The 22,455-nt window shown below is 42.9% G+C and overlaps 1 protein-coding gene across 3 annotated transcripts in view; it reads left to right on the top strand.

Moving 5' to 3' along the window:
• FRAS1 (Fraser extracellular matrix complex subunit 1) overlaps window positions 1-22,455 on the top strand; it is a 408,901-nt gene that overhangs the window by 188,309 nt on the left and 198,137 nt on the right. For all 3 annotated transcript variants that reach the window (XR_004311717.1, XM_032457269.1, XM_006192889.3), the window contains exons 11-15: window positions 650-685; window positions 2,393-2,540; window positions 3,978-4,121; window positions 5,422-5,556; window positions 20,252-20,395. Coding sequence is in view for 2 of the 3 variants with exons in the window: in XM_032457269.1 (XP_032313160.1) it covers window positions 650-685; window positions 2,393-2,540; window positions 3,978-4,121; window positions 5,422-5,556; window positions 20,252-20,395 (607 nt within the window). In the remaining variant the exon portion in view is untranslated. The remainder of the gene's footprint in view (window positions 1-649; window positions 686-2,392; window positions 2,541-3,977; window positions 4,122-5,421; window positions 5,557-20,251; window positions 20,396-22,455) is intronic.

The raw sequence follows: 22,455 nt of genomic DNA, 5'->3' as shown, positions 1-22,455 counted from the left end.
AGATGATATGTATAAAGAACTTAGAACAGAACCTGGCACATAAAAAAGCTTAAAAATGTTGGATGATGATGATGATGATGATGATGATGATGATGATGATCATGCTGTTGGCATTGTTTGTTTCATACTGGTGTTTCACAATTTAGTCATCCTTATGTCCTAAGAGTGTAGGAGATTAAATTTCCCTATAAAAATTGAATTTGTGTTTTCTCAGTCATAGTATTAATTTGCCTATCCATTTTTGAAGATAAATTAGGCCCAGTGGAATTCTTTAAAAAGCAAGTTGTTTTAAATAAGTACAAGTCCCCACAGTGCTCCAGTAGTACCACATCAGTGTCAAGAATTTGCTCTTACAAGCCTGTGTCCTTGACTGTGAAGTCCTTCCTATTGAGGGGAATTGAAGCCATGTACTCCCACACAAAGTGAGAATAAGAATCCAAAAATATTTCCTAGGCATCTTGTCTTCACCTCATATTGGTATGCTTTCTTATTTTTGATATAGATAAATTTTGTTTCTATTCATAACCAGTGAATGAAGTTGCATGTTACTTGGGAGAAAAAAAAATGGGTATTTCCTAATGAAAAAAATGAATAGATCAGCCTAATGGTGTTTTTAGTGGTCTAATAAATACATTTCTCTCATTCCTAGATGTCCTCAAATGCAAGTAAAGTTAAACGTATTCCAGTAAGTATAGATGTTTAGCTTGTACATCAACATGTATAAAATTGTTTTAAGCAATGATTTGTGTAAACTGTCCTGGGGAACCTTAATGCCTTTATATTTTTAACAGTCATATTTGATGGCACTGTGGTCTGGGATTAAAAATCGCAGTGATACATGTAACTGAGTCACTGTGCTGTACACCAGGAGCTAACACAACATTGTAAATCAACTATACTTCGATTTTTTAAAAAATTTTAAAAACTGAAAAAAAGAAAATGTAATTGTCATAGTCTCTGGTTAGTTTCGATCACATGAGGCAAACCCAGAAGACACAAAACTGCACTTCTAATGCCCTGTAGCTCTCTGCCTCAGTATCTACAGATATCTAGCTTGTGTTTGATTTCCCTCAAGCAAGGCCTCCCAAAAACGATCTACCAATCTCCAATAAATGGGTTGACTTAAAAAAAAAATCGTAATGAAACCAAAACTTCGACTCACTGAACTTTTCCTCCTTTCTTTAGCTTTCCCCCATCCCGACAATTCATAATGAATACTTCCCCAGCTATAAGCCCCTATACAGAACCTTTCTCTTTTTTGTGATGATTTTCTCCTGATTTTTTTTGGCTTAGAAAACTCAGTTTAACTGTCAGCCCAATTTTCAGTACCGCCAAGTGTTAGAGAGATAGCTTCTTTGGTCTGGGGGGTGTTCGTTCTGTGTACATTGTTTGCGGGACTACGATGTGTAGTTTCTTTTTAAGGAAAAGTGCAAGCATGTTTGTTCACACGAGCAAGCTTACAGTTTTGGAGGTTATAGAATAAGGGGGTCAGGAACCCAGTTTGTTTTGAAATGGGAGGAAAGCACTTCTACCTCCCCAAGATAATAGTTCTCATTTTCCTAACATTGTCATTCACTGTTGCTGAATATTGTCACATTAATTGTTTGGAATACTTAACATCAGTGGGTTTCATAAGCATTTTACCAAAGCTTTATTTTAAAATATGCTCTTTTATTCTCTTTGGTTTTACCTCCTTTATCTCCCCAAACGTTCTGGTAGGAACCTTTTTCTCTCTTTTTCCAGGGTGAGTAGGACAGCGAGCAAAAAGAAACTGCTCTTTATAATTCACTTTGGACTCTCTGTCAGAGTACCAATGTTTATTACCCTAATTTGCTTGGCCGAGAAGAATACTGAGTGGAAGAAAGCCCATGGCACATCCACAGCCCACAAAAAGTGGACACGCGAGAGCTGTCATTCTAAGAACACGACGACCTAGTATTATTCTTACTGTAGTAACGATAAGGAAATTCAGAGTTTTAAACAGTTTCCTACTGATATAAAGATTGTATTTAATGTACCTGCTAATCACTAGGTACATAGTAGTCCCCTCTGGATGTTTTGTTGTTGTTGTTGTTGTTGTTGTTTTGTGAGATATGTTGAGAATCAAGTGTTAGATGCTTCTTGCTTGTTCTGGAAGCCCCACAATGCTTTCGCGCTTTACCTTTCTGCCTAGGTTCTACATCAGAATAAACCAATTATAAACAAAGGAGAAGTGCTATCCTTTAAACTTAGGACTCTTCTACTGCTGTCCTATTTCAGAGCTGGGTTTGCCATGGTACTGATCACGAGCCTTCACTTTGTCTCTTATGGAAATTATACGTTCTCCACCAGCAAACTGACTTCTGAATCTCTGCACCCTGATAACAACATCATTCTTTACTGTGTCCTGTAGGAGGGGGCAACATGGGAGGATGGCCCTTGCAAGGTGTGTGAGTGCCGGGGGACTCAGGTGACTTGCTACAAGCCCTCTTGTCCTCCATGTCCGGTAGCCACACTAGCCCAGATGGCAAAGGGACAGTGCTGTCCAGAGTGCACATCAGGTGGGTCCATGTCCGGTTTATTTCTGCTGAGATAATTCTACTGCCAAAAAATTCAGAGAGATCTCTCCTCCAACCCCTTGCTGCTTTTTCTTTGAATAACCCACTGAGTTTGTTCGTTTGTTTCTTCTTAATTTTTCTAACAAATGATGCTAATTAATCTTTGTCCATGTGTTTGCCAAATTCAACTGATTATGAGTATATGACCTTGCACAAGTCCTTGACCCTCTCTGAATCTTATGTTCTTGTTTATAAAACGTGCCTTAGCTACCTTGCAAAATTATTGTGAAAATCAAATAACTGAATGTTTGAAAACTTGTAAAGGCAAATATATGTGTTACGACTCTTCCACTGTTGAAGATTTAAGAATTGCTGAAAGTGTGTTATGGATATTCATTTTTTTAAGGTGAACTGTTAAACAGATGGTTCCTTTTGGAGTGCTCAAATGGGTTTTTGAAGTTGAAAGACTCATTAATTTCTTCCAAAAGAAAATTTTATCTACTTGTTCTGCAACTCTGCTTTCAAATCACCTGGGGTTGAATTAGTTCCAGTTAATAATTGTTGGCAAGTGCTGGAGTTGCTCTGGCTGAGCAGTAATTTGCCTATAAGCTCATTCTCTCTTGGAGAAGTGGCATTTCCTTTCGTTCATACTTCATAATTAATTGTTGTCATCTGTGGGTTGCACCTTTTCACACTGGCAGTTGCTCTTACCGCACTCACCTTATTTTGGCTAATCAGTGTTTCTGGGAAGAGTTTATCATGGGAAAAGCATAGCAATGCTCTGGTTTCATTACATTATCTTCACCAAAGTGTCTCTCTGGGCTTTCCAAAACGAACATTTGGCATATTATAACATACCATTCCTTGAAAATCAGGTCCTTGACAACTTTGAAACCTGAAAGAAGTCCTTTGCTGACAATTACTACGAAGTTCAGGGATGATCCCAATTACTGGGAATGAGATTTGAAATTTTGGAGAAAAAGAAGAAAACTGGCCATATATATATATATATACACAAATATTTTTGGAAAATAATAACTATTCTTAAACATTGTAGGTTTTATGTCTTTTTATTCACACCAAAGCTTAAGAAGAACATCTAAGAAATGATAAATTATTGATTCTGCTTTAATCATCTTTATGGAGCTAGTCATTCCTGTTTCTAGAAGTAGAGACATTAACGGGGAAGGTTTGGTAATGATTTTAGAGTCTTCAATTTGGGGTAGAGGAGACAGTGATAGCATTTTAGACAAGGAATGGTTCCTTGAAATTTTGCATTGAAATCAGTTTTGCTATTTGGGGTCCTTTTTCATACCCAAGTTCCAGAGTTTTCTATTCTCCATACTGTATAGGTCCATATACCCTGTAGATCCTTTGTCACAAGATGTGAGAGAAATTTCATGTTCTCCACTGAGTTCTCCTCTTTGTCCTTGATCGTAGTTCATTGCCACCCAGACTGCTTGACCTGCTCTCAGTCTCCGGACCACTGTGACCTGTGTCAGGACCCCACAAAGTTGTTGCGGAACGGACGGTGTGTGCACAGCTGTGGCCTGGGATTTTATCAAGCCGGTGCCCTCTGTTTAGGTATGGCTCCATGCAGACAGCCCAGAGAGGGACAGAGGCTCACTGTTGTACAGGAGGGGGTCATGATGCAGGAAATGCACAATTTCCAAAAACCAACAGAAGGTGGTAACATCATCTTTAGGCTCCTCGACCTCTTTACTTGCAGGTCTCTTTCTTCTGACATTTTGCAGGTGTTTCCACACTTAGATGACTGGGAGATAGATGATTGGGTGGTCAGATGCTGCTAGGTATTCATGGCTCGATTTTTTATTTTCAAAAACTTTAAAGGGTAGTAATGCCATCAGGATGCCTGGTGTCATTCATAAAAACACTCAGTTAATCCAAGGTAGAGCTTCAGAGTTGACATGGACCTTCGAGATCACTTACTAGAACTTTCTCATTTTGCAAATGAGGAACCTGTGGGCCAGAGGACTAGCTGGCTTGCTTAATATCACATAGATAATTGGTAACAGAGCTTATCTTTTTTGGGTTACCGCAGGATCCTATAGTACTTCTGAGAAGGAGCTCTTAGCTGGGAGAATTTGGCTTGGTTGAGGCCAAATCATAGTTGCTTTTCCTCCTATCTCAGACTCTTGGGGTTAATTAACCATTTAACAGTGTGTAAGTTCATACCCTGGCTGTGAGTAGTTAACTTCTCAGTGCCTCAGTATTCTTACCTGTGAAGTGGGGTAATACATGTACCTTGTGGTACAAGGAGGGTCTCATGAGGATTACATGTGTCAATACATGTAAAGTGCCTAGAATAGCATCAAGGATATAGTCAGGCCTCAATAAAGGTCAACTGCTTTTTATTATTTTTGTGATTATTCACTTCTCCCTACTTTCTCTCCTGATTCATAATCTTCAGCCTTTTGGGAAGTTATTTATGTCTTTGCCATAAGGGATACTCTTGTAAAATGGTTGAATGAGAAGGATATTGGGGGCATTGGATAAGAAGAGAAGAGCACAGACCTTTGAGCCTAACTGCCTGGCTGCAAGTGCCAGCTTCATGGGACCTTAACCTTGGGCAGGTTACTTAGCCTCTGTCAGCTTGTTCCTCATCTGTAACATGGGGGTTAATACTGTCTGCCTCATGGAGTTGTGAAGATGAAACGCATCCATACACGTAAAGCACTTTGCACAGTGCCTGGTGTGAAATATGTGCTACATAAATGACGGTGGTAACATTATTTTCCAGGCTTTCTTCTTCCCTGTGTCTCAGAGCCTCAGAATTGGGCTGTGTGGGAATCGGCATCGGGGTGATGCCAGTGAGCTAATCAGAGGTTCCCTTTCTCTTTCTCCCAATCTTGTCTGGAGCTAGCCTGCCAGCCCCAGTGCTCCACATGCACCAGTGGCCTGGAGTGCTCGTCCTGCCAGCCTCCCCTGCTGATGCAGGACGGCCAGTGTGTGTCCTCCTGTGGGAACGGCTTCTACCAAGACCGCCACTCCTGTGCAGGTAATCACCTACCCGGTCCCCGAGAAAGCCACTCCCTCTTCCCGGTTATCCCGGGCCACCCGCAGCTGTAAGTAGGAGAAGAGATTCTGAATGACACTCCAGATGGCTTGAGAACAGTGGGTGAGAGAGCTGACACACATTGTTTTTATAATTTTATTGGAGCTTTAGTGACGTGTGTGTGATACGATTTCTGGAAGTCCTTTTGCACATGTCTGGGGGCACTGGGACACTAATTAACATCATACTTTTGGTTCCAATTGCCGTTATGTTGTAAGTTAGATTGCTTCGTCCTGTAAGTACACAGGGTTTACTTGAAAACAAAGGGGAAAATACATCTTATATTTTAAAACTTTATTGTCACCTAAAGAGAGAGGGGGAAGCAGAAATAAGAAAGTGACATCATAATAACAAACTTGGACAAACAAAACAAAAGCGGGCATTTAAGTTTGTTCCACTTGAGCATCTGTGTACTTAGCACACATACTAGTGTCTGTTACTTTAGTGGCTATGTATGTCTGCTTTTTTTTATACTTTTAATTTTATATTGCTAATTAAGACCTAGTTGAAATTCTTAATATCATAACTTCTCTGAAAGTAGGAATGCTCATAATATAATTTGTTTGTTTATACTTGACCATTTTTTTCAATAGTGATTATACTCATGGGTATAAAGTAAAAAAGTAAATGTATAAAGAATTTTTTAAATGCAGAAATAGGGGAAGGAGGTGATGGTGAAAGCAAAGACAAGAGGCAGAATCCTAAGTTTGTCTTTGGGGAGAGACCGGGAGTCAGATGTGCCCAGAACCTAAGGCAGGATGTGCAGTGTCAGGTAAACCTGAAGAGGCAGATGGGCCAGAGGGAGGGTCTTGGACGTCATACCAGGGAACCGTGGTATCTAGGCTCTGCATCTGAGCAGCGGGAGGTGGGCCAGTCTGAGGCTCAGCTGATATGATCCTCTCTTTCATGCCCTTGGTTAGATTTTCAGGAAAATCACTTGGAGGGAAAATGTTAAAAGCACAGTGCATGGTATTCACAGGCTTGCAGGCTGACTGAGCTTCAAGGCCAGGTGAAGGTCCTCTGTGGGGGAGGCTGATGGCTGCTTCCACTCCAGGTCATGGTCATAAGGGGAGTCCACGGGATTGTGGAAAGCATCATGGGAGGAAACACTGGTACTGTGCACATCATGCAGATGTGAGCAGAGTGGGGCCTGGAGCCAGTCACATTACAGAAATGGAAGCATGCTAGCTTCTCAGTCCGGCTTGGGGGCTCCTTGAGATGTGTAAGAATTCTTCTGTATTTCTGTATCCCCGACATCAAGGGACGCACGAAGGGTTCCGATTAGTTCAGCATTTGTTGAACAAGTGTTTGAGGAATAAAGGAATGTACTACCCCTTGGTGATCCTTGAAGGACCAGTGTTTCAACAGAAGTCTCAGCCCTGAAAGAGAAAAGAACTCTTAATGTGTATTACTTATCATGTTCTGTTTACCTGTTATTTTAGGACAGGCTCAAAGTGGGCACATACAAACGCTTTTATAAGTGTCTAATGGATTGGCAATTTAGGTAAACTGCTGAAATTTCAATTTGATGAAATTATTGAATGTACTCTTTACTCCCTTCTTCTATCCCATCAAAGAGACCTCCTGCTAGCACTCCTGCGACAGGTTTGCCTTTGAAAGGGAATTAATTCCCCCTAGATTTGACTCTTCCCTCCATTCCACCTCCACCCCCTGCCCCACGTCCCACCTACAGGTTTACTTTTTTCTTTCTTTCTCTTTTTTGGGTGGGGCGCAGTGGGGCACATATCTTTTTCCCAAGCCCAGTGTTTTAACTGATAATGTTAATGCCGTTTCAGGGCACTTTGAAATGAGTAATGTTTCATTTGATTACTGGCGTATGTATGTAGCTGACTGCTTCCACATTCCATCCACATACCCGTACACAAATGCCTTCGCAGAAAGTTGCTGGAAAATTTGTTCATGCTCCCTCCAGGGAATTAAACCAATTTGCTTTAGTTCAGCCTGATTGCATTTTTATGCATAAAATGAGAAGAAAGAAGAGAGCAAAATGAGAAGGAAGAAGAGAGCAAGAGGAGGGAGAAGAAAGAGAGAGAATGATCTTAAAAATGAAAGCTAAACTTGTGATCAATTTTTATATACTGTTTTGATGCCAAGACTGCCCAAATAAGCTTTCTCATTATTTGAATTTTTTGCAGTATCCATAACTTGTGCCATTTTTGGTAACTTTTCGCCATTGACCTTAGAAGTCGGTCAGTCAGCCAGCACTCTTCCAGAAAGTGCTAAACATTTCAAAATGAAGCCGGTCATGTTCTGGTAACAACAGGTTTTTCTGGGTTGATTCCTTTTGGCAGGGTCACTTATGTTATGACTGGCATCACTTGCCACTTTAGTGACCCATCAAAACCAAAAGAAAGTGAACACTGTGCTGAGGAAACTCATTACCAGAAATTACCTGATTAATATTCATGCTCACTATGTTGAACACAGGGCAGAGTGAGAAATAAGGGGCAGAGCCAAGTGGCACATAGACACACGACTCTTCAATAAGAGTGGGAGCTTGTAAACCAGAGAGGGGTGAAAAGAGACTCTAAGTCCTGCCAGAGAACTTCATCTTTAGGGGCCTTTATCATTGTCCCCTTTCCCTTGAGTTTTATGGAATATTATATATATGCACACACACACAGATATGCCTACAAAGGTGCACATATGTGTGCATGTATTAATATTATTGTTATGTTCTTGTGTTTGATTAAACTGAGTAGTGTTATAAATATAGATCACATTATGTGCCCCACCACAGTCACTGCTTCATTTCCTCTGCTTTCCCCAGCTTGAGAGTTTGATGCCTTGATTGCTTTACCTGAAGGCTCAGTACCACCCAGTTTTTATGCCGGTGTAAACTGAAGACAAGAGTATGTAAGTTGCTTCTTTCCCACAGCGGGTAGGACCAAGGAGTAATCTCCCTCGTCATGCCCCAAACTCATCTTTCAGGCCTAGTGCTCAGGCTTCTGCCTTATCCCCTAGGCTTCCTTTGCCACCATGAAGATCTGGTCTAACGTCCCTTCTTGACCCCATGGACGTCAGGTCCTAAGATTGGGGGTTCTGCTTTGGTTTTTGCCACCTGTCCTGTTGTGAGCCATTTCCAGGAATCAGCAGCCCGTCTCTTAATCAGCCCCAGCCTGACAGTCAGGCTTGACCTGTGTGTGGGTGCTCTTTGCCTTTCTCCCCGTACCACATGACCTTGCACCCTTGCCGCATGGCTCTTGGGTACCACTTGTCCTGGACTTGCTGTATTCTCTCTACCAGAGTGGTAGTTCCACTACCTCTTCTTAGAAGCCCTGGTATTATATATCTTAATCTGGATCCAGACTGAGCTTGCCCATCCCAAGAACATTCTTCCTTGCCTGTCTTGCCCCTCTTTTCAGTGAACCCCTGTTTCACTCTGGTGGCACTATTGAACTGTGCATGAAAATCATAGATATAAGAACCCATAAGAAGAAAAGTTAAAACAACCACACTAACTCACAGACATAGAAAACCAACTTATGGTTACCAAAGAGGAAAGGGACGGAGGGATAAATTAGAAATTTGAGATTAATAGATATACACTACTGTATATAAAATAGACAAACAACAAGGACCTGTATAGCACAAGGAAATATATGAAATATAATAAGCTATAATAGAAAAGAATCTGAAAAAATATATGTATATGTATAACTGAATCACTTTGCTTTATACCCAAAACACTGTAAATCAACCATATTTCAATAAAAAGTAATAAATAAATAAATAAATAAATAAATAAATAAATAAATAAATAAAACAACTACACTAACACACATCATGCAAGATTAGTTTAAAATGAGTAACTCAAGACTAGATTTTGAGTAGACAAAAAGTAGAATTTATTTCATTTTTATATGTGTATCAATGTCTGGTTTGTCAGCTTAAAACTCCCAATATTCACAAACGTTTGAGGATGGAGCCGTGTGTGCTCCCTGGCAAGGGCTGCCTTCCAGAGGCAGCAGATCCAGAGGTGAGAGGGATGGGGACAGGGTGCTCAAGACCATAGACTTGGGAGCCAAGGATTCCAATCTTGGTTCTGTCACTTCAAACAGCATATTCTTTAACTCCGTGCTGCAGTGGCCTGTGGCTACAGCAGGGACAAGAATATCTGCTATATAGCACTGCTGTGCAGATTAAATGAGCAAATTCACATCTATCGTTTAGGATGGCGCCTGGCACCTATAAGCCCTCCATGTACGTTAGGAGGCTTAGATTTCTGCTTCCTATTGTCATTCGTTTCCGTTCTCCAGCTCCTCCATTCATTCTCTTTGCCACTGCTCACAGTCTGGAGGATGAGAAGATAAGACTCTGTATTTGCCCATAGTGAGCTGGCAATCAAGGCAGGGTTATCTGCTGCTTACAGAGATGTGAAAAAATAAAAATACAAACACAAAAACCTGTGCAGCTTAGTCTGTATCTGATTGCTGTGTGGTCTTAGACTTTGAAACTTAAAGAATCAAGCAATTGAATTTTTTATAGGTTTGTACAAGACAGGCTCATTTTGAATCTCAGCTCCATTACTTACTGCTTATATGGCTTTGGGCAGGTCATTTAACCACTTTGAGCCTCAGTTTCATCAACTGGAAAGTGGGGATAATATTATCTACTTTAAATCATTAACATGAAGTTAGAAAAGATGTTTGAAAATGTAAATATGACTGACCCATAGTATGTGGACAACAAAAGGCGGCTATTGTCATCATCAAATCTGTTCCTTTATTTTTTAATTTATGCAAATGAAAATCAAATAGCTTGCATTAGGAAACAAAAGAGTTTTGTGCCATTTGTGTCAGATTTATAATAGGTTTTATACATTATGGAGGAGTAAATGTAATACAGAGAGCAATTTATTCATCCCAAGTTAAAATTATTTTATTTTCTTTAAAAGCTTTGATTAAATGAATCTGGAATTACCTGTTTCTTATATTCACAGAGAAAACTTTTGCTAAGAAAACCTGTAGAACTTGCATACACAATGCTGACCTAGCTGAGGCTTAAAAGCTGTAGTTTGAGCAGGGGAATTTCTGGCGTGAATCATCTGTTGGAATCTCGCTTGACTGGAGCAGCCCAGCGCTTGGCAGCTGTGCAGCACGGGGCCCTCGGAGCCCAGGCAGAGCAGCGCTTGATGGGCGGGCGTTATATTCCACAAGCGCTTAGCCCAGCCTAGCCGTGCCCAGGACGAACCTCTTGGCAAAGGCATTTATGAAACTAATGTGGGAAAATGGATGTGGGGCGTGAGAAGGGCTGTGTGCCAGGCTTCCGTTGAGCCCTTGGGACATGCCCCGCCGAGTGTGGGTCCTTGGCTTTTCGCAGGAAAGAATTCAAGAGCGAGCCACAGCTGAGTGAAGGTAGATTTATTCAGAGAGATACATTGAAAGGCAAGAGAAAGGCCACGAGGTGTGGGGGTTGGGTGCTCAGATTAAAAGTAGGTACACACTCCATAGACAGAATGTGGACTGTCTCCGAAGAGGGAGAGAGGGGGGTGGCCTCGAGGCGCTGTGTTGCTAGTTTTTATGCGCTTGGTGGCTTCATATGCTAATAAATGGAAGGACCAGTCTAAGTAGCCTGGGGAAGGGATTCCCAGAAAGTTGGCCATTTCCTACTCTTTGACCTTTTGTGGCTAGCCTTGGGACTGCCTTGGTGCCTGTGGGTGTGTTATTCACCATGGTAATATATTACAATAGACATATAATGAAGCTCAAGATCTACTAGAAGTTAAATCTCTCATCATCCTGAGCCTCAAGGCCTCCTGGGGGTTGAACCTTTCACCATTTTGATGTTAATTGCTGCAGCATTCCTTGAATGGCTGTGTCCTGCCCCCTTCCATCCTGTCTCAAAACTGCTGTTCTGAAATCCTCAAGAAGACAGGAGCCCTCCTCGTTCTGGTGGGACAGTCACTGACTGTCAAGCTAGTATCCTCCATGGCCCCTCCAACATCCCCCAGAATGGTCTCAATTTCACATACTCAGTTTGGGGACCAGCACCTCCAACCACACTGTCTTCACTCATTTTGTCCCGCTCTCTAAATCCCATGCACATTCAAACCTCTAGTATTCTACAGCAATTGTGGTCTCTCACTTAATTGCTGAGTGTCTTGTGAAGGGGACTGACTGCTTCACGTGATATTCCTGTCTCCTCCATTCTGTTCAGGCAACGAGTATTCGCTGAGCCTCTTCCACATCCCAGGCCCTGGGATACAGCAGTGAACTGACAGAAAACTGCGCTGTGGCTCAGCAACTTACTTTCTCAATGGGAGGAGAGTGTCAGTAAATAAAGAAAGAAATAAGATCGTTCCCAGTGGTCACCACAATTTGAACCCATTACTTGCAGTGCTATAAAGACAGTTTAAAAGGTATATTATAGGACGTGACTGATCATTGAGACAAGGACAGGTCTTACACTCCTGAATTCCCTACAATGATAAGCACATATAAGGCCCTTGGAACAATTTTTGATTGAAAAAAGTGTGATTTAAACCATCGCACAGAGTAGAAAGCACAGGAATGTAGGGGCATGCCTAGACTCTGGCTCACCTGTGACCAGACTTCCATTCAGCTTCTGTTATCTACTCCCTGTCAGCAATTCCTCGCTAGGTGTGGCCTCGGGAAAATTACAGAATCTTGTTTTCCCCACCCTCTTTTTCTTATCTTCATTTACCTCCCCTTTAAGATAATTGAGTGCCTTATCAGTGCTGAAAAGGTGATTCTTTAAAAACAAAAAAACAAAAAGCAAATAAACAAACAGAAAAACCCACAACTGTCCCTGGAACTTGGGTAGCCTCCGTGGAGTGCTTTAAGCCATTCAGAAGGGAGGACAACTGGATGGCCCTCCTAGAAAGTATGTTTCTTGAGTAGACTAGACCCAGTGAAGCAGGTGACAATGGGATTCCAAATCCCCTCCCTCGTTGGACATTCTTGTAAAGGATACGTGGAGAGAAGAAAGAAGCAGCAGCTGGTGGTGTCTTGCCTGGGACCTCTGCTGTAGCAGGCTGTGTTTGGCATTTGTCTGTGCTGCGTATAGGCCCTTGCTGTGTTTGCCAGAAGACAGACGATGGAACAAAAGGATCAGGTACCAGCAGGGAAAGCCCGTCACAACTGCCAGGGAGTTTATCTTCCAGACAGATCCCATTCTTCCTGACAAATCTGAACCCCAAAATATTTCAGCTCTGGATTACAAAGTAACGACAAGTCTTCTGGCTCCCCGCCCAGTTCCTAGGGCTCTCAGTTATTTTAGCCAGACTGTGTGGCGTACATTCCTTCTCTCCCTTCTGCATTCCCCACCCCAGCACTCTCCCTGTTCCACCCCTGCTCCCTTTTTGTGCTGCCCGCAGAGCGCCCAGCACCTCCATGCTGTCGCTGCCCAGATCTGAGCAGGCTGTGCCCGTGAGCCAAGAAGTCTGAGAACTCACCCATCAGCTCGGTTTGGGTTGGTGGTCCCTCCTTTGACTCTTCAGTTTCTATAGACAAGTGGACTCGAGGGATTACTGGGAAAATCAATAACCATTTAATTAACAGGGGCTGGGGAAAAACCCAGGGGGTCTTAGCAGCCAAGGGTGGCCAGTGGTCACAGTGGATGAGTGGAATCTGAGAGTTCTGTTTGGCTCATCCAGCTATATGCCTAGGTGGTTACTGTATTTGAAAACCGGGGGGTGGGGGGGCAGGGTAGGGTGCTGCTGTATTGTAGATTTAGGAATGTAGTGGGCATGGGTCAGCAGACCGAAAGGATAACCTGAGAGTGTTCCTGAGGAGCCAAATGTCTGCCTTTATCCTCTGACTTAAGTACCAACAAAAAGCTAGCCTGCTTGTAAATCTCTCCCCATGTGGACCTGCCAAAGCCTCTGTCAGCTGGGAGGTCGTTCCTTCAGTTCAAGCTCTATGTCTACAAAAGACTATGCTAAAAATTCAGATACGTCACCCAAGATGAGTAAATCATTCATCTGTATCACGAATGTGGTTAATAGATTAACTCTTTACCCAGCATGTGCCTTAGGGAAAAGGACTACAGGTTTTTTTTCTCCTTTAGTCATTTTTCCCCATAAGTAACAAATGAATTCATTTAATAAACTCAGTGAAATTCAAGACACGTAAAAATCAGTGAAAATCCCTGACTCAGGCTCTCCCAAATCATGGCTGTTAGTATTGTGATGAATGTCTTCCTAATTTATGTCCTGTGTGTGTGTGTTGTGTACACAGACAGACATAGATGCATTTATTTATTTTTCAACAGTGAAATCGCACTCTATGTATAGTTTTATTGCCTGCTTTCCCTGTGTTATTTATTATCCGTCTACAACATCTTTTAAAGCTGTTGTATAACTTTCCATCTGTAGCCATCTAAGAATTCATTTAGCCAAGCCTCTGTTGTTTGGCGCTGCTTCCTAATTTTTCCATTGTCATAACCACGATGTAAACATTTTGAATAGAAATTGTGGTAAATATGTTTGATAAAGGTAAATTCTTAGGTGATTGCTGGGTCCAAGTGTATATATGTACATTTTTAAGTTTTCAGCACATACTAATATATTATTCTCTTTTAAAGAAGTTGTAGTTTGCACTCCTACTGGAAGCACACGAGAGTGCCTCCCTCCCACCACCCTTGTCAATATGAGGTGTTAGGAGTCTTCTTAACTTTGTCAACTTGATTGATGTAAAAAGCAATCTTGATTATCTATTTATTTATACTTATTTTGGGGATTTATATGAAGGACGTTGATTTACCATATATATCTGTTCATGGCCCTTTTTCATCAGTGGCCTGGGCCAGGCCATTCTCTTGTTTATCTGTCTGTCTGTCTGCCTGTCCGCCCACTCCTTTTGTTCCTGTAGCCTATTCTCACTTTCCTTCTCCCCAGCTCCCCACTTAAATAACTATTCTAATGCAATTTAATGTGGATTTTTAATATGTATGTGTTCTTATAGTCTTGTATGTATGTACTTTAAATATTCATACATATTACTAGGTAGATATCTCATACTTTTCCTTTTCTTAACTTTAAAGACTTTCTTAGAGCAGCTGTCAAGTTCACAGCAAAAATAAAAGGAAAGCACAGAGATCCCCCATTCACTCCCTGCCACCATGCATACATAGCCTCCCCCATTATCCACATCCCCCACCAAGTGGTACCTTTGTTACAATGGATGAACCGTTCATTTACTTTTTTTTCCCTCACCAAGCACTGTTTCTGAGATGGATGCCCGTTGCTATGTGCACATCCAATCCATTGCACCTAGCTGCTGCTCTCCTGTGAAATTTGCATATCTCTGGTTATTCATGAGGCTGCAGATTCTTTTCATGTGTTGATATTTTTTCTATTACGAAGTCTCTTAAGAACATAGGGGTTTTCAGAACATGTGGAGACCAGACATTCCAATTTCAGAGTGTAAAGTTTTCTGCTGGCCCAGGGAGGAAGGTTGAGGGCAGAAACTAGACAGGGGACAAAAGCAGTTGGTAGTAAAAGAATCAAAAAGGATGATGACTCAGTGAACTTCTCCTTTTAGATTTGTCTGGCATTTGTGCCTCCTAGACTAGTAGCCTTGGCCTCAGATGAGACCTTGACGCGGGGAACGGAGCACAGTCTGCCCGGCATCTGGGCTTCACCATGACCTTCACAGAGCTATTCTCAGTCACTTTCCAAAGGGCTTTTGTTGAGGTTTTGTAGCAATTGCAAGAAAAGAGCTCCAGGGTCTGGGGCTCTGGGAGAGGCTGGAGCCCCTTTATGTAACTGCTGGAATAATTCCTGCGGGCTTCTCCGTTACTTCCCTCCGCTCCCGTTCTGAGTGGACCTCCCTTTCCCAGAGTCTTTGTTGTCCTTTCCTCTTCTGCCTTGCGTTACGTTTTAATTTGCTTCCTTTCTAATCACTTGGCTTTTGATGCCAGTTGAAGCAAGATTTGCTGGATCTCGCAGGGTGTGCCACTTGTGTGATCACAGGCAACATTCTCTGCTTTCTCAAACATGTCATCTCACCAAATCCCCATGAATGAAGTGCAACAAATATTATTACTCCCCCTTTACAGGTTAGGAAAGCAAGCAACAGTGAAGTTGAGTTTAAGACAGAACATTTTTGCATCCAGCAAGAGCTTCTTACTGGAAATTGACCCATTGTCTCCTGATAATACTTTAAAATTTGGCAAGTACTTCCTAGTCATTTGTGAGATGTGAATGAAAGTTATCAGTTGTCACAAAATGGATAAGGAACAGGATGAAGGAATTTGCCTTGTGTATGATGTCCTTGCTTGTGCCTGGATTTTGGGCTGTTTCATTTAATGGCGAGTAGAAACTTCTTGGCATTTAGGAAATCTGAACTGCAGCCTCACGGATGACTCTGAAAAGGTCTGCTGATCAAGGGTGCTGATTCCCTGGTGATGGCAGGTGAACATATTCCAAACGACCATGGGAAAGTTGGGGAACCAAGGCTCCTTCTCTTTCCCGAGGGTCAGTTTGCACTGAAGGCTGAGCCCATGGGAATCTGTGCCCCCTGCCTGGGATCTGGGAAGGCTTCCTGGAAATCAGAAGTAGTTCACAGGAAATGTTTTAACACATCCCTAGAAAAGGGCTGCATTTTATTCTTGGAGTAGCACAGGTTAACATTTTTGACAGCAACCTTCTATTTCAAAATTATCAAGTACAGAAAAGAAGTTTGTTATTTTTAGAGTAGAGTTTCAATATAGGGTTGCCAAAAGAAGAGTAATTCGTTCCTTTTCATTTTGAGATGAATTGCTCAGCAAGCCAACACATGTCTTGTTATGCTCCAGAAAAGTCAGGGGCTCTCCTAAATAAATTATCTACTACATGTGAGATAAGAAGAAGGCTTTCTCTTATTCGTCCTCTGTTTTAATGTATTACCACAATTTTCACAACATACACTTCAAACCCTGGGTGATCTGAAATATATCACTAAGAGAAATTATGGCGAAAAGTCAGGGACTGACCTTTTATTTTTTGTAATAACCCAAATGTAATAAAATCCACATGGAAAATAAGCCTGCAAGAAGAGATTATCTGCAGTGGCATATGTTCAGTGTGAGAAATTAGAAATCAATTGCAAAACACAGTGGGAGTATGTCATTATAAGAAATGACAGCTCAAAAAAAAAAAAAAAGGGCAAGAAAAGAAATGACAGCTCAGCATAGTCCTGTGTTGACATACCAGTCCCTTCTGCTGTCCTGCCTGGCCGTGGGTCTCGTCTTTTATTCTATATGGAAAAGAAAAGGGCCAGCATCACATTTGGTACATTACACAGATGCAGCGCAAGCATTCGTCAGCATAAGCAGATCTGGACTCCAGCATTTATTAGACAAAATTTAGATCTTAACATCTTCATATCATTTCTTCAGGCTTTGACCTCATGGTTAGTTGTTTCCATGTGGAAGGTAGCAGGATGAACCCCCCATAACCAATGAAAAGATCTGCTGTGCATTCATTTAATGTGCATTTAATAAGTTCTGACTTTGTACCAGAAATCAATCTGGATACCAGGGGTTTAAGATGATAAAACATGGCCCCTATTTTGGAGGATATTACATTCCATTGAAGGGGATTGATTAACAGAGTAATTAATACTGTAGGATAACTCACATGAGAGGCATGTACAAAGAGCTGCAGAAACACAGAGGAAGGAGTAGCTGACTTTGGACAAGTTCAGCCAAGCTGCAAGAAGTAGCGGCTTAGGAGGCCTCTCAGGTGTAAACAGGATTACAGGGGCTATGGAAGGGGTCAGAGGGATTTCCAACTCGGTCAATCCTGTGTGGGGCATCTGGAACCAATGCACAGGCACGTGGCATGCTTGGGGTACCCTGCTTCACAAAACTGGCTTGCTTCAGGGAGGTAGCACAAGGCAGGGCTGAAATGCTAAGTAGGGCTCGGTTTGTGACGGACCTGAGTGCCATCCCTAAGTCTGTGGCTTCTATCCTGCTCAGCCTTTGACCCCCATTCTGATTGGCAGTACCAGGAGCAATATTAAAACTATTTAACAAGCAGTATGGCACAGATCAGGTCAGTCGGAAGGAGGGAGACCCGAGACCCTCTCCTGTGTCAGACCTTTCGGTTGCTGGATCGTGGTGTCTGCCAGGGTTCCCAGGGCGGAAGCCACAGTATCAGGGAGGGGGCCAGAATGACAGCCGTTTACCAACCAGGTTGGAAGTATTGTTACTGTTTTCACAGCCAGTGCAGCAGTGTCTATACTGCCTTCAGACAGTCCCCTAAAGAACTGGGGGTTTTGCTTTAATTTCTCATCTCCGTGCCCACTGGATAAAGATGGTTTCATCCTTTAAGGATGTCTTGAGTTAATTACCCTCTTTAAAGTAAGCGCTCCAAAAGCAAAACTGATCGATTCCTCTGCCCTGATGAAAACTTTTATGGGATGAAGTCCAAAGTCCTTACCCCTGGCCTCATGACCTGGCCCCTGTTGCCTTTTTTGCCCCCCTCCCTGTCATCCCCTCAGGCACTTCCTCCCTGGTGCCCCTGTGTTCACCTGTGGCGAGCTGGGAAGGCCTCCCAGGCCAGCCCGGCGTCTTGCATGTAGTACGTGCTTCTGTTGAACATTGATATACAGACCAGCCTGGCGTGCCTTCTTAGAAATGCACTTGGGTTTTTGTTTGTTTAGGTAACGGCTTTGAATCAGCTCCCGAGTCAGTAAGGCAGAGGCACTTAACAGTGATAGACACTTCAGATAGTGACTCTAGTCAGTCACTAGAGAGTAGCTAAATAAATGAATGACAGATTTCATGTGTATTCAGGGTAGACTTTGTCACCGGGATCTTTGCATCCACATATTTAGTTACGTTGTAGTGTCAGTGGCTTATCTCAACACAACGTTCTCAGGCACCACTTATAAATAAGGTGTTAAATGTAAGTGAAGTTTGTAGGCCACTGAGCTGTGTGCTCAGCACAGAGTTAACAAAAGAGATATGGACTCTGCCCTCATGAACCTTACGGTCTAGCGAGGGAACCAGATGATAAATAAGTAAACTTTCCTCCGCCTCTGCTTTCCATCTGCCATTGTCATCTCTTACCTGGACCAGAGCCGTTGACTCCCTACTGGTCTCCCTGCTGGCATGTAAGTCCATAACCCCTCTCTACATGGCAGCCAGAGAGAGCTTTTAAAAATCTAAATCACGACTTCTGTCTATCCTATTTAAAAAGCCCATTCATGACTCCCATTGCAGGTAGGATAAAAATCCTAATTTCTTTCCATGGTCTCCAAGGTCAAGTCTGATAGGGTCCCTGCCTACCCTTCCAGCCATGAATCAGGAACACTGTGCCCCACTATGTCCACTGGGTCCAGCCACAAGGGGAGCCTTCAGTTCCTTGAACTCCCAAGCTCCTTCCCGTCTCAAGAGCTTTGTTTGTGCTGCTCTCTGGCTCTCCCCAGGGCTGGTCACGTCTCGTCCTTTAGAACTGCCTTAAGTCAATCCCTTTCTGTCCTACTACTGTTATTCTCTGTCAAAGCACTCTTCTTATCACTTACCACACTTTGCAATTATGTCTGAATTTGTTGGGGACAAAAGTTTTCTGAAATTAAGGCCTTCTTGTGCAGTCTGGAATTGAGGAGAGGATTGGATCTTAAGATTTTCAATTCAGGCATCCTTTCTTCTGATTCTAAAGGGATCCCTAATTAAGTTACTTAGGTATAGTTCTCAAGTCACCTGTAACCAGCAAAAGCGTTCTCCCTGCCAATTTTGGTCAGAATGGGTACCTCTGAAAAATAGATGATGCTCCATTGTGAAGCCAACATTTTGAAAATCAGGATGCATTAACAGAGGCATGGGTGGGGTTAGCCATACGGACAGTTAACCAAACAATATATTTACTCATTCAGAATAGTCCTCTCTTTATAGATCTGCTAAGGTAAAGAGCAAGCATGAATGTAATTAAAAATCAAATGCTGGAAGAGGAGGACATTTTCAAGTCTTAAAGGAACAACTTTTGTCTAAAAATAATGTATAGTTAGAAATCTAAGGTATAAGAGAAAGTCAAGCTTCGTGAGTACTCAAGATATATGTTTAGAGCAGATGCTACGGGGGTGGGGAGGGGGATGACCAGAGGCTGAGTTGTAAGATTTGTGAGGGAGGACAGAAGGAAGACGGCAGGGGTTGGGGGAGAGAAGGGTGCGGAGAGATGGAAAGGGAGGGAAAAAGCCCTGGGAACCAAGCAGTACCAGGTCCCTCAAGGTCTAATCAAGGATTGGAGTACCTGGCACCCCTCCTTAGCTGATTCTTGATGCACTGGAGGTAAGAGCAGTCATCCTCTTGGCACTTTGTTGTGTGGTTACAAAACGCAGGGTGATGGAGGGCCATCTGATTTCATTAGACAGACCACGTATGTCTAGAAAATTATGATTCCCTTGCCTGTGACTCCCAGTGCTCAAAAGCCTCTGATTTCCTGTTCTCATTCTCTTAGTGATAATTTATTGAAGTTGTGTTTCTGGCCAACAGAAATAGGATTTTTTGGGGTGGATTTTTTTTTTCTCCTGTGGTGCACATATGTGCATGGTGATTTAGGATTGAAGGAGCCAACATTCTCCTTATAAATTCTAAAACATTTGAAAGAAAAATCACAGCCTTTCCTTCCTATTATCGGTTGTTCACTGATTGTGCTGTTTGCCTGCAGCCTGCCACGAGTCCTGTGTGGCCTGCTGGGGCCCCACCGAGAAGCACTGCCTGGCCTGCAGTGACCCGCTCCACGTGCTGAGGGAGGGCAGCTGTCAGAGCAGCTGTGGCGACGGGTTTTACAACAAACAGGGGACCTGCAGTGGTGAGTGCCGGGCTTTGCAGATCAAAGCATCTTTTCCTCTTCCAGGATCCCTTGTTTTATTCAAATCATAGCACCAAAAATCAGTGTTTCTTTACTCAACAAATATGCAAAGGCTGCTGACATTGACAGCGTCTTAGTAGTTTATGAAACGGTTTTCTTTTTCCCCCAACTGACAGCATCCCTTTTAACACCCCAGTCCTGCAACTACTTGTGAGGGTAACTGCTCACTCTAGCCTCGTCCTGCACGTGCAAACCACAAGGCTCAGGCTGCTCACTCCAGACCCACCGCTGTAGGGAGAGGCTTCCTTTCTCCAAATCCTAAACTCCCCATCAACGCCACATGGCCTTCCAAGTAGCGTGGGGACAAAGCCACTCAGGCCAGCTGAGGGCCAACCTGCCTTTGGTGTTGGTATCACTGACTTAAAGCTGAAGTACTTATTGTCTGTTCTACCTTTAACACCGCTGCGTGGGAGTAAGAGTTAACCCAGCTTAGTGCTTCCTGTGCCCAGCACTGTTCCAAGAGCTTTCTAAACATTCGCCCACTGAGAAGCAGGAATGTATTGGGAGGGAAAGCATGACCTTGGGCAAGTTCCTTAATCTCTTCCCATGTTAGTTTCCCATTTGTAAAATGGGAACAACTGTGGTACCTGTGGTAGACAGAATACTGGTTCCTCAGAGATGTCCACGTCCTAATCACCAGCACTTGTGAATAGCTGCCTCAGATGGCAAAAGGGACTTTGTAGGTGTGATTAAGACAAGGATCTTGAGTTGGGGGTGGTTATCCTGGGTTATCTGAATGGGCTGCTGTAATCACAAGGGTCCCTGTATGAGGGAGGCAGGAGTGTTGGAATCAGAAAGGAAGATCTGAGACAGAGCAGAGGTCAGAGTGATGGTCAGAGTGTCAGGAAGGGGCCATGAGCATGCAGGCAGGAGCTGGGAAAAGACAAGGGAATGATCTAGCCATAGAGCTTCTGGAAGGACTGTAGTCCTGCTAATGCTTTGATTTTAGGACTTCTAATCTCTTAAGCTGTATAAGAAGTTTGTGTTGTTTTTAAGTCATTGAATTTATGGTCATTTGTTACAGCAGCAATGGGAAACTAACACACACCCAACTCAGAAGGCTGTTGCTAGGATGAGTTAATGTATGCAGGGAATTTAGCACAGTGCCTGGCACAGAATACATGCTGTGTGAGTGTTTGGTGTTTAATCCTCACGACAAGTTCATGAGGTAGTTGTTACCATCCTTATTTTTCAGATGAAGAAATAGAGAGGCTAAGAAACTTGCCCAAGTCCCCATAGCTCGTAAGGGGCAGCGCTGGGACTCATGCTCGTTCTTCTGACTTCAGATCTTAACTGCCTCTTAACTGCTGTACTGCTGCAGTGACATAACATCTCCTTGTGCACCTCTGCCCGTTTTCCCTCTCTTCTTCTCGTTGTCCTCTCCCTGGCCCTCCTCTTCCCTTCCTTCTTGTCTTCCTGTCAGTCTTTAGATCAGCTGGCTGCCCTGTGGACATCGCCAGGTCCACAGGTAGGCACCAAATGGTGAAGGAAAGGTTTGAATTGAGTTTTTTGCGATGGTCATACCTATTGAAAGGGTGTGATGACTTTTTTTTTAAATAACTAAGTCCACTAAGTCAGTAACAATCTGCAGTCCATAAAACTTCCTTGAGTTACAGTCCTCATTTTGTTTACTGATCAGGGCAACAGTACAAATGAGATGATCCTGGGGACATGACAAACACACTTGTCTTAGAGGAGAGAGAGAGCTCTCAGCAGCTGCTGGCTGAAAGCTGTGCAGGGATCCATCCGCATCGCTGGTGTGAGAAATCTCACTCGATACGGACAAGTCACAGGTGGCTTCTGTGTGGATTTGGAAAAGAACAAGGAAAGAAAAGCAAGCTGCCATTACCCTGAGCATTTTAATCTTTTTCTGCCAGCATCACTTTCCTGCTCAATTAAGCCAGATGTATGCTCTAAAGGTCGGCAGATGTCAAGTTTGCACTAACTCAAAGGCCTCAAGGCATTTACCCTTTAACTCCCCGAGGACACTGGCTGCTGTC

The sequence above is a fragment of the Camelus ferus genome, chromosome 2 (assembly GCF_009834535.1).
Source record: "Camelus ferus isolate YT-003-E chromosome 2, BCGSAC_Cfer_1.0, whole genome shotgun sequence".
Classification (NCBI taxonomy): domain Eukaryota; kingdom Metazoa; phylum Chordata; class Mammalia; order Artiodactyla; family Camelidae; genus Camelus; species Camelus ferus.
The sequence above is the reverse complement of the archived record's forward strand: the minus strand, read 5'-3'. Positions and strand labels throughout refer to the sequence as shown.